General features: G+C 34.4%; 4 protein-coding genes across 4 annotated transcripts; 2 read left to right on the plus strand and 2 right to left on the minus strand.

Annotated features, from left to right (window-relative positions):
• Positions 1-623: 623 nt before the first annotated feature.
• MONOS_14072 (uncharacterized protein) lies at positions 624-3,125 on the minus strand (the record flags this gene model as incomplete). The annotated part of the gene is made up of 4 exons (XM_067866842.1): positions 624-626; positions 673-2,853; positions 2,903-2,965; positions 3,018-3,125. 4 exons carry the CDS (start codon positions 3,123-3,125, stop codon positions 624-626), a joined length of 2,355 nt encoding a protein of 784 aa, XP_067719139.1.
• A 391-nt stretch (positions 3,126-3,516) lies between these two features.
• MONOS_14071 (uncharacterized protein) lies at positions 3,517-3,741 on the plus strand (the record flags this gene model as incomplete). Its single annotated transcript, XM_067866841.1, has 1 exon — positions 3,517-3,741. The coding sequence occupies one exon, from the start codon at positions 3,517-3,519 to the stop codon at positions 3,739-3,741; it is 225 nt and encodes a 74-aa protein (XP_067719140.1).
• Positions 3,742-4,132: 391 nt separating this feature from the next.
• Positions 4,133-8,092, minus strand: MONOS_14070 (uncharacterized protein; the record flags this gene model as incomplete). The annotated part of the gene is made up of 4 exons (XM_067866840.1): positions 4,133-4,944; positions 4,997-5,095; positions 5,219-7,963; positions 8,053-8,092. 4 exons carry the CDS (start codon positions 8,090-8,092, stop codon positions 4,133-4,135), a joined length of 3,696 nt encoding a protein of 1,231 aa, XP_067719141.1.
• A 791-nt stretch (positions 8,093-8,883) lies between these two features.
• Positions 8,884-11,262, plus strand: MONOS_14069 (uncharacterized protein; the record flags this gene model as incomplete). The annotated part of the gene is made up of 4 exons (XM_067866838.1): positions 8,884-9,080; positions 9,138-9,331; positions 9,416-10,522; positions 10,760-11,262. 4 exons carry the CDS (start codon positions 8,884-8,886, stop codon positions 11,260-11,262), a joined length of 2,001 nt encoding a protein of 666 aa, XP_067719142.1.
• Positions 11,263-12,562: the final 1,300 nt, after the last annotated feature.

The following is a 12,562-nucleotide window of genomic DNA, read 5'->3' on the forward strand; positions in this document are numbered from 1 at the left end:
AATAGTTTTAAATAATAATACGTTGTTATATTGGTGTATGGTGATGTGGAAAAACATTTCATTAATAACCTGCCTCCAAACTTACAAACATTGAACGTCTTCATCTGAATCATCCTCGACTCTTACCCATTCACTCCCATCCTCACTCCTCTTCAACCTCTTGCTCTTCTTTGTACTCTTCATCTTCTTTATCATCATTTCTGTTTCAGCCTCGTCAATCTCTTCTTCTTCTTCTTCTTCTTCTCTTCTCTTCCTCTTTGTTGCCTTTTCTTCACCACATCCCCACTCATCTTCCATGTTGACAGGCTTTCTTTTCTTGTATGTCTTTTTCTTTATTTCATTTGTTTGACTTTGTTTTGCTTTTTCTATTATATCCTTTAGTGGAAGAGGTTTAGGTTTTTCAATCTTCCCCTTCTTCAGAAGAACCTGAAGATGGTCATCGATGTGCTGACGATTTCGAAAGGGAAACAACTTCATCATTTCGGATGCCCTTTTTCCTTCATTAAAGAGCTGAATTAGTTTGTCATCATCCTCTTTCTTCCATCGAATTCTTCTAATGTTATTTTTTTCATTTCTTTCTCTATCTTTTATCGCTTCTTCTCTCTCCTTCTTTCTTCTCTCTTTCACTGTTAAATGTGACATATGATCAACCTTATGGTTGTACTTTCTAACCGGCGCCTTTGATGTGCAGCTCTCAGCCATGTCGCATATCATTGTTGCCATTTCTTCTGGAGTCTTGCCTTGCACAAGGAGTTGATCTTGTATGAACATGTTGGCAACCGTTGAAGCAACAGAATAAAGGTCTGTCTTTCTTTGTTCTTCTTCCTTCTTTTCATTAATTTCTTTCATTCTGTATTCTGCAACCATCATCAATTCTTCATTTTCTTCAACTAACTTCTTTGAACCGTTTCTAATGTACCTCTCTCTTTTCGCTTCCTCCACAATCAACTCTCCATAATACTCACTCATTCTTCTTTTCACTAACTCTGAAAACTTCTCCATTGGGGTTTTCTCTTTCTTCACATTTTCCTTAAATGAAACACCATGAAACACTTCCAACTCCAATAGTGTTTCATCGAACACAGTTTGGTTTCTATCATCATTGGTTGTTATAAGTCTTGATGCAACCATGGCTCTCTTCACGGCTTCTTTGATGTAAGTGCATTGCGAAAGTCGACACTGTTGCCAGCCAGCAACAAAGGCTGTTTTTTCCATGACTGCTCGTTGGGTTTCATTGTCTTTGTTCGCAGCGATAAGAGCGGTGCATATGAAACCGCTTCGTAGTGAATGGAAACAAAACAGATGTCGTGGATATCCTGCAGCTTCCGCTCTGCTTTTAAATCGCTCCCTCATGCTGTCGGTGCTCAGTGGCCACACGAGTTGATTTAGGTTTGCTTTTTCTTTAGCATTATTCCAATCTGAAAGTCTGATTCCTGTTTTTTGATATACATATAACGAGAGCCAATAGACTGGATCTTCATCATTCTCTTCGTCTTCATTTCCTTCGATCGTGACCTTGTGGCCCCAGTTGTGCGATGCTTTTGTTCTGTTGAATTGGATGGTGCACAGTAATTTATTGGTGAATTTGGATCTCACAACTTGCTTGATATCTGAAAGTTTAACACTGGAAAGCGTGATGGCACGAGCCCCTGTGTGCACAGCGACGAGGAAGAGCGATGATTCTAAAGCCTTGTCGAGCATTGTATTTGGAATGAAATGAACAATTCTTTTCACATCCTGGAGTACAGCAGGTTCTTTTTTTGTTACAGTTTTCTCCACTTCACTGCTATATTTTAAACATCTCACTGCATCTTTCAAAGAATGATAAGTGTTTGAACTAAGTCTTTTTCCTCTTTTTATAATGTTAATTCTTTTAAGTGATGGAATGATTACGTATCGAATAGAGGAAAGAGGGTAGTGGCACTCTTTCCCACAAAACAAAACGAACCCTCTCGCTGCTTCGTGATGTAACGGCCACGGTTCGATTTCCACTTTTTCAGCCCATATTGTCAGCAAGCGGTTCACCCAAGAATGTTTCTGTTTGGTAGCATCGGACCAAATCGATTCAACGTTCAAATATTTCTTGGCTTTTTCCTTGCTGACTCTGCTCACTGCTTCATCCATTCGAGTGGGATGAAAGTAGAGAGAGGAGGAAGGAATAATGGACGATGCTGAAAGAGAGGAAGAGAGAGAATTTGGAGAGACATCTGTTGAAGATGTTTGAAATAGTTCGGAGAAGGATGTGGGAGGGGGCGAAGAACGAGCAGGAGTTTTTGAGGGAGAAGACAAGCTGTTGAGAGCATCTGCTTTTTCGCTGAGGAATTGACGATCATTTCTCAAATATTTGGCAGCATCTTTCGTGCTTTCCAAGATGTCTTTTATTTCATTATTATTTAACTTTTTCATTTTAATTTCTCCTTCATCAGATTCTTCCTCTTCAACCATTAGATTATCATCCTCTTCATCATATTCATCACCGTCAGAATCTTCACTTGTTATTTCTTCTGATTCTGAATAATCAATTGCATCGTTGTATTTGTCGGATTTGCTTTTTTTCGAAGAATATTTAACTGAAGGAAGAATGTGAGTTATCGATGGTGTTCTTGTCGAATCTGAAGAGAGAAATTTTTTAGATGAACTTTTTTTATGCAACGAAACTTTATGAATTGATGGAATTGAAGAAGTTGGAGTGCAATTTGAAGATGAAGAACAGTGATGAGTGTTTTGTGATGGAGAAAGGAATTCCTTCATAAACGACATCATTCTTTCGCACACTTCTTCCCTTCTGATAAATTCATTTTCATCAAAATTATCTGAAAGTGTGCGAATTTGAGTCGGTGGAGTCAAAAATGTCTAATAAAAATAATAAAAGAAAAACAAAATTAGAAATGAAAAAACAAACATTTTCGGTAAAGTTATTGGATTGTTCGTGTTTGTCCTTGATTTTTTTTTCTTCAATAGTTCTCTATAATAAAAAATCAACAAAAATAAAAAAATTTTATCAAATAAAACCAAACAATGTAATTTTCAGTATCATTTGAAAACATGGAGTTTTCATTTGCATCCAAAATTTCATCAGTGATAGAATTGGCAACAGATGAGCTGAATTCAACTTCCATCGACATTTTTTGAAAGCGCAAATATTTTATTACATATTTTTTGATCATTTTTCTCAGATAAAAAAAACAATTTTTTTAAAATTTTTAGACTATTCGAAAGATATCAGAATAAATTATATAATATTGATATGTAATGGATACAAAGGATTATAAATAACACAAAAATGAGTTTCCTACACAACGCTTCGCTTATTACTTAACCCTAACCCGAAAAAAGTTATGATTTCAATAATAATTACCCATATGATTAAAATAAAAATATGATGGGTGTCCAAATTTTTGAATTTCAGAGAGAATATTTTTAATAGAATTTTGAAATTTCCCTCCTTGAATCGCTTAGTTAAATTGAGTGGATTAACACAATAATATTCAAATTTTGAAAAAATGCAAACTAAAAATGGCGCAATTTACACCTATACCAAAACCAGACAAGACCGAAGAGCCTGAAGACACCAAAGAAAATAAGAACGGTGAAGAATTGAATGAAGCTACCAGGAAAGAGAAGGGTTGGAAGTCTGGCGAATGGGTCAAAGAACAAAAAAACAAATTTGTTATCAGAACAAGAGCACAGATGAAGATGGAATTGGAGAAGAAAGACAAAGGAAAAGAGGATAGTTCATAATGAGATAATCGTTCTCCCAATTATAGCATTCTCTCAATAATAGAAAAGAAGGAAGCAAGAATATTTTCTCTTCAAATCAAAAAAAGAATTAAAAAACTACGAGATCTCCGAGTGAAAAAAATTTGAAAAAAAATTTATTTTGCATAAGTTAAATATATTAATATAAACATGTCTAGCCATTTTTTGTTGAATAAGAGCTTGTATCAAGCCGTAGCCAGCTCCAAAAAAAAAAATGGGTGGGGGTAAAAAAGAGGTCAGAAGTTAAAGTTTAACCACATTATTATTATTTCTTGTTTATGCAAATGAATAAAAAGTTTTTCCTATCAATGCTTACAAAAGTGTGAATTATTGATTTTAGGAAAGTTCATTTGAATGAAAAGATTCTAAAAAATTACAAGAAACTTGAAGAAAGTGGTTCATCAATTATTGTTTTTAGCTCTTCCATGTATTCATCACTTGTTTTCGTCTTTTTGTTCTTTTTTGATGAGTCATGAAACACTGTTGTCACCTTTTTCTTTATCTTTTTTCCACATGGCCAATCGAAATTCATCAATGTTTCGAATATTGGTAAAAAAACATTTCCAATATATCCAAAATAAACAAATGATCCTCCAAGAGATGAAATAAACATCACTGCTGAAACTTTCATTGATCTTTGGGTGACAACAACAGTTTTTTCCAGTTTCAGTTTGATATTGACACCAAATCCCATACTGTAAGACATATCATGGTAAGTTGCAGTCGAACCATTAATAAAAGAAATGTGATTAAGAAGATGTCCGTTATTATCATACCCTTTTTTTATAAAATCATCTTTCCTGAAAATGGAATTGACAAGTTCTAATGTAATGTTTGTTGGTTTTGAGCCACTGAAAACACTATCATGCCCACTGACTGTGAGTTCTTCAACTGAAGATAAATAATTACCATTTTCAATCACTTGTTTCTTTGTGCGGCTTTGTGCAGGAATAGCTGAGTCAATTGATGCAGAAACTTTTATTGCTCTGCAAGTTGCATTTCTTTCAAACGAAAACATTGAAAAGAAAGCTGAATAGAAATCGTTCACAGAGAAGTCTTCATTGCTTGCATTAATTGAAATTAAACAATTTTTCGTTGGTGGATAAAAATTGTTGTTTGATTTGTCTTCAGTGCATTTTGGAGTGAACGAATAATTCTTATTGTTGTTCGATCCAATGATTGCCCCTTTTTCAGAAAGTCAAGAAATTAAAATGAATAAAAAAAAAATAACGCAAACCAAATGGATCAAATACAGTTTTTCCAATTCCCAATTTTCTAGAGCACTCTCTTAATTCATTGACACATTCTCCTGAGTAATCCATCAGTGTTAAATTGACTTTGAAAAAAGAATTGTTTATGCTATTCAAATCAACGTTTTCTTCCGAAATCGCATCAACAGTTGTTTTCGTTTCATCAATGTTGAATAATGCTATTCCCAAAATGTTGGAAATTATTGCACCTAGCATAAAAAACAAGCCCACTATTGAAATAAATCCCCCAAATGTTGTCTTTTTGATCTGCTTGGTTGTCTTATGTGTGTCTGGATCAAGAGAATCAGTATATTTGCTCGAATAGCCATCAAATTTCCACAAATACTTCCTTGATGGTAAGCAGAGAAGAATAAAAGCAACAACAGCACCAATTCCTGTTGGAATGATATATGACAAAGCATTTTTCCATGTTTCACATCCTTCTTTAATCTTGTACACCTCTGGCTGGCTTAAGTGTTTTGGATCAATTTCAGGAGGTTTGTATTCACTTGATGCTGAACCCATTGGACAAGTTTTGTTTTCTGGGCAAGTCAAAATAAAAGTCTTGTTTGAACCATCTTTGATTGTGTAATGACCAAATGAAACTGGGATGCACACATATTTTTGAGAACCTGATGATATTCCAATTGTTCCTTCAGGGCATGGATCACACTCTTTACTACTGAATTCATTTGAATAATAGCCAATTTTACAAAATTGACATTCTCCATTTTCATCCTGATAAGAACCTGGAGCGCAATCAAATAAATCATTTTGAAGCTTGAAAATTCGTAATGAGTCAACTGCTGAATTCATGACTGTTCTATTTGCATTGATCCTTCTTCCACCAAAGCAGAAAACTTCTCGCTTATGAATTGCACATCCAGCATCAACAACATCAAGATTCTTGCCATTGACAAATGCTGTTCCATTATCTTCTGTCACAGTTGCAGTTCCATTGACAGCAAATTTGACAACTTTAAAAGTATTCTTCGCAATTCCGTCTCTCATCCCTCCAAACATCAAAGCACTGTCATTCAGTGGCAAAACAATTCCATCTTTATTGCCAAATATTTGATTACATTTTTCGCCATTGCACTCATAATTTGAATAATTTATTTCTTCTTTTTGCACAATTTTTTGTATTGGCAAACGGTAATATCCATGCAATGGTGAAGCTCCTAGCATTCCTCCAAGAAAAACAAGATTTGGAGAAGGTTGGTAATAATTTCTGAAACCTATGTTCGGATTTTCTTCTGCACTTAATAATGTTGAAAAATCTTTCATGTTTCTATTACTATCAATGTTCCTTTGAACAGAAATATTTTTAATTTCATCAGGGGGATCTGTCATGAAAATTACAGAAGCACTTATCCGAAAAAGTGGAAATGGTGCTGTTTGAGCAACCCATTGATCATTCTGAAACATGAAAACACTGAAAGTCCCATAATTCATTCCATAACTTGTTCTTCCTCCAACAACAATTAAAAAATCCATATACATTTCCATTGCAGCTCCACACACAGGAATTGGCTTGTAAAATGAATTCTTTCCCAATTGCTTCCACAAATAAGTGATAAATGAAAATTCCCACAATTCATTTGATGGCTCAACTTTTCCTGTTTTAGGATTCGGACCCAAGCCTCCAAAGATCAACAATCTACCATTATCATAACAATATGAAGCAAGTTCTCTTGCTGGAGGAGTTTCTGAATTCTTTTCAGGAACAAATTCTGTCCACTGCCTATAGTTATTTGACAGCAAATACATATCATTAAATATTTCTCCAGTAATGGGATCACGGCCACCGTAAACAAAAATGGAATCTCTAAAAGATCCCACAATCGGATTAACACGTGGAGAAGGCGCATAATGACTCACGTTGATTAATGAAATATATGATGAATTAAAGTTTGTTGTTGATAATCCTGAGTTTAATTCGTGTGAAGAACTGAAATTGCAAAACTTTTCTGGTTTGGAAAAAAAATTATCGTAATCAAAAAATTTTTGATAATATTTTTTTCTTCTTTCAATTGCTTTTTCTGAATGAGTCTCCTTTTCTGTTTGATTGATTGATAAATCCTCTTTCATTGCAACCATTAAATCTGAATTGATCCCTTGTGGCGTTATTCCTCCAAAAATATACAAATTTCCATCTTTGTCAGTCGTACATCCACAATCAACCCGAAACAAATCCTTTTTTTCGTCAGACTTATTTGTTTCGTCAAGTTCAATTATTTTGAATCTTGCCGTTAATGATCCACTCCCTCCTTTGACAACTTGGCTACAGTCAAGAATTAGCAATGAATTGAATTCATTTCTTATTTTGTTGACAGGACAACCACCAAAAATGTAAGAATATGCTCCATCAGAAGAAATGAAAGTTGAATGTCCAAAATTGGTCCGTAAATCTGGAATGTTGCTTGGTTCTCCATTCTTATCAGTTATTTTCACTTCTTTCCAAGATTGAGAAGAAATTGTATCGATTTTTATTCTGAACATTTTGAGTGAAAATTCAACATCTCCTCCTGTATCTCCTCCATAAAGGACAGCATATCCATTTGAAACTAACATGACAGCACCGCTGCATGGTTCAGGACCAACTCCTCCAGTTTCAATCTCCAATTCTTTCCACTGATTATTTTGGATGTCAAACTCCCACAAGTCATTTAGAAGCCCAGATTCGCTGATCCCTCCAAAAATATATAGTTTTTCTCCATCTGATGCGTATGCCATTGATTGTCTTGCTTCAGGAATTGAATCTCCTTGATCAACTTCTTTCCATTCTTTTGATGAAAAATCAAATGCCCAAAGATTATTTGAAAATCCACTATCTTGCTTCCCGCCCCAGATGAAAAACGTGTTGTTGACTTTGAATTGAGCAAAATTCTTAACCAATGGTTTTTTTCTTTCCAATTTCAAATGCAAACGCTCTATATGCAAAGGATGAAGTTCTATGACGTAAGAATCCGTAAATATTCGGTCATTATTTGTGACACCTCCATAAACGAATAGGCAATCTTTTCCATTGTTTGAAAAAAACCGAACGAAAGGAGAATAACGAGGATTGATCTGGCTTCCATACGCGGGAACTGTTTCAACAGATTTCACTATCTGCTTTGTTTCTTGGCCAACTGCACATTTGATACAAAATAAACAAAGAAAAATATTTAACATTGCTTCTGATCTGTTATATTAATTAAAACTCTCGAATATTTGAACCTTAATATTTCTTAAAATAAAAAATTTATAATGGACAAAACATGATAATAATTCATTAAATATTCTTGAAATCTATGAAAATACTGTTTTGCAAATTATTAGCGGTTTCTGGGTCATCGAAAGAACGATTATAAATTGAAATAGCCAAAAAGAATAAAGTTGGAGAGAATTCAAAAAATTTTCATTTGTTATAAAAATGGTAAAAACTCAATAAGAACTATTTTTAAAGAGGAAATGGAGAATGTTCAAAAAAAGAAAGAAAGAAAACACAAAAATCTTTTTTTTAAAATTGAATGGTTAGCTGGAATTTATATGTTTGTTTTTTCAAACAATCGGAGAAAAGAAATTGATATTAAAACAAAAAAAATCAATTTGATAAATAATATTATTCTTGTTATCAATCAAGAAATCAGTGTCAACAAAAAAATTATCAAAGATAAACGAAGGAGAAGTTAGAACAAATCTTGAAATTGTAAAATCAAAGGTTTCTGGCGTTAGGATAAGCAACAAATGACAAGGCATTTTAAAGTCGAAGAGTTAGAAAAAGATAGATTTGATTGTTAAGGAGAGCTACATCAAATAAGACAAAGCAGAAACAAGTGAAAAATGAGGGGTAATATTCTTTGAATTGGGTACGTCTGAATCAATGAAAATGGTTGACTCAACAATCAGTCAATGCAGCTGCACCAGTGGGAAAGGAGGAAGAGTGTATTTGGCAACAAAGGAAACAGGTGATTTGAATTTCACATTTGTGGGAATGAAATTCAGTTCAAACACAGCAAAAGTGGGGAATGATATTTTCATTGAATGTTTCAACATCTCTTCTCAGATCAATGAAAGACAATTCCAGTTTGATCTTCGAGAGGGACATTATTCACGAATTAATGCGATATATGGAATTGATAGTTGTGAACACAAAGAAGATACAAATCTGATTGAGTTTGTGACTATCCATCAGAGTGACACAATTGTTGTGAGCAGTGCGGTTGGATCGGATGACAGGCAATGTGGAACATGTGGCCTTCTATGTGATTCGATTGATTATAGGCTGATGCATCTTACATCGGAGCTGATTAGTCAAATGTTCATTGTTGAAGAGAGTGTGATTGGAAAGGAAATAAATCTGGAGGAAATGAGTCTGAGTTCGAAGAGCAGAGGCTAATGTGAAGTTAAAGCAAAATCAGAGATTGATGGAACAAAGGAGGCTTTGATAACAACAAGTGGAACAGTTTCATTGCTGAGAGAGAACTTTGTGTTTGATTCAGATTTCATTTCTTCACATGAATCGCTGATCTCACCAGAAGGAGGCATTCTTGAAATAATGAATTGTTCATTCTCCTCAAAACCATCGAATGAAGAAGGAAATGGAGCTGTGCCAAACATTCCGTTTCACATTTTCAACATGGCAAAAGGAGAATTACAACTTGATGGATGTGCAATATCAAATCTCATTCTTCAAGAATCTGCATTACATTTTTCTTCACCACTTACATCAGTAATCGATTCATTAACAATTTGCAATTCAACAATTAAAACTTCTCTGATAAATATCAACGAATGTGGACAATTAACAATAAAGGATTTCAATACAGAAAATATATCAGTTGTAGGAAATGAAGAATCATTGATATCTTGCTTGTCAATGAAAAAGACGATGCAATTGGCAAATTGCACAATAGGTGGAGTCAGTTCAAAGAACACAAAAGGGAAATTGATGAAAGTGGAGGATTGTTTGGATGTGAAAATGGACAGTTGCATTTTCGATGGGAGTTCAAAGGAAAGAAATGAACAGAATTTGAATGCAGAAGAAGAGATGTGCAGATGGTCTGGATCTCTTGTGGATGTTGCGAAAAGTTCTGTTTTTATGAAAGATGCAACAATCTCGAATTCACCAGAAGGTGGAATAACAATGAGTGGAGGAAATGTGATAATTGAGAAAGGAGAGTTTATAAATAACAATCCATCGATTGAAGGATATCCATCAATTGGAAGAAATATTATTTGTTCAGACTCAGGGGCATTGAATGTGATGAGTTTGAAAGGAGGAGATGGATTGAAGGATAACTCCTCACTTTGGATGTTGAATGAAGAGTGCAGTTTTGAAGGGATTGTATCTGAGAGGGAATCGTCGTTCTTCATACCTGTTCTGGAGAGAGTGGAAGCAAAAGAAGAAGCAAACAGAATGAAGCTGACATTCAAAGGATTGCTTCTTGTTCCATGCAATCTGTCATTCTCAGCTGTGAAGAAGAAGGGAGAAGAGAAAGAGATTGAACATTATGATTTTGATTCAAGTGGGTTTTTATCGGAAAGTGAAATTGAAGGGAGTGCAACAAAAGATCTGATCAGCAGTTGTGAAAATGAAATAGAAATGAGCGTGCATATTCTGTTTGCGGATACCGACAAACAATCATCAACAAATTCATTCATTCTGAAGAATGCAAGAAAAACAAAGGCGAAAGGAAGTGAAAGGATTATCGAGTGAGGAAAAGAAGGGAAATCGTATTGGACGTTGATTATTATTGTGCTAGTTGTGATATTATTTGTTGTTCTGATTGGTTTTATTTTGTTTGTTGTTCGATGGAAGAAGGCAAAGAATGAAAACAAAGATCTGAGAGAGATTGTGAATGATAATATCAGAAAAGATCCGAAAGCATTTGAGATGATGACGATGGAGATGTCTCCTGAGGAACAATGGAGAAGGTCAGAGAGAGAGGCTGAGAAGAAAAATGAAGAGAGGATCAAAAAGAGAGTGCATGAGAAAAGCTTGGGACACTCAGAGTCATCTGAGCTTCTTCTATCTGAGAGCAGCTCCACTGAATTCATTCTTGGGAGAGATTCAGAAAAGATTCCTCAATGGATGTTAGAGAAGGCAGAAGAGGAAGAGGAAACAAGAAAGAGATCACCATCACCATCCATTTCATCCACTTCAACCACAGACGCTTCAGACACTGAATCCACTTTTGTTCGAGGAGAGGATCTGTGTCCCACCACCTCATCCATGTCGAATCTAGTGGATGCAATGGCCTGTTAATCTTTTCATGATAAAAAAATCATTTTGTTGATAAAACAAAATGATAATTGGAAAATGTCAATCACGAATGTCAACTTTTTATTTCCAACTAACGAATCGTGATATCATCAACATTTAAAACTCAACCAGAATTGCGAAGTGAAATGGTATACTGCTTTTGAAGAGAATAACAACGAAATATTAAAATGGAAATGAAGTGATCAATGAACAATCAGAACGCTGTATTTTCTTTCGAGAGCATTTCAAAATGATTAAGTTTCCAAAAACCCTTTAATAATTAATAAGATATTAATTTCATATCTCACCAAATAACTCCATATTCCAACATTCAAACGCTCCTTTTTAATGGTCATTTCGAAACTAACGCATGAATTTTGCTGGAAAAAGACAAAGCCAATAAATCGAAAAAATTTTCCACTTGAATTTAAACTATTATCAGTCGAAAACGAAAAACAGAAATCTTGAAAAGCACCAATATAAAAGAGAAAGTGTTGAAAAAACAATTGGAATGAATATACACTGGTTTAGAAAGTTGAGCCACTTGGGAATAGCTTTGTTCTTCATGTAGATAAAAGAGTCAAAGATGAAATGTGGCTGAAGTTTTCACACATATATCGTGGGAATTGAAGAAGATGGAAGTGGCAAGGCTGTTGAAGAGTTTCATGAAAAATGGTTGATGAAACTCTGTGATTTAACCAAAGTCACCAAAAAAGGAGAAAACGAACAGGAAAATGAAAAAGCGGTTGAAAAATAGAAAAATAGAAATGAGTGATTTTTGAGTAACATTTTTAATAACAAATCATTCCCTCAAATATTCACAAAATAATCAGAAATTCTAAACGATAATTTTTCAATATAATATTTTTTGTTTAGAAAATCCAATCTTTCATAAAAAGTTGCGGTTGCATCTTCGTATCCTTCTTCCTCCAGCTTTTCAAATATCTTTCTTTTAGCTGCCTTCCTTTCCTCTTCTTCCATTTCGTCTTTCTCCTTTCTTTTCAATCGCATTGAAATAGTAATAAAAAATGTTAAACTTTCACATATAATTCTGTCATTCAATGTTGGTTGCTAAAACTCCTCCAAAACAGAATTAGCAGCTTCGTTTTTCTGCAAGTAATCAATCTTCACAGTTCTGTTTTCTGCAGTTATGTAAAGTAAATAAATGCATTTCCTGCTTATTTCGATGAATTTATCCTTTGCTGCTCGAAATACCTGAACAACGCTACTGATAAGCTCAGCAAATTCTTCATTTCTTGATCGACAGCTGCAAAAATATAAATACAATGTATTGATCCATCTC

This window comes from Monocercomonoides exilis (genome assembly GCF_001643675.1).
Source record: "Monocercomonoides exilis strain PA203 chromosome Unknown scaffold65-413564, whole genome shotgun sequence".
NCBI classification, from domain to species: domain Eukaryota; phylum Preaxostyla; order Oxymonadida; family Polymastigidae; genus Monocercomonoides; species Monocercomonoides exilis.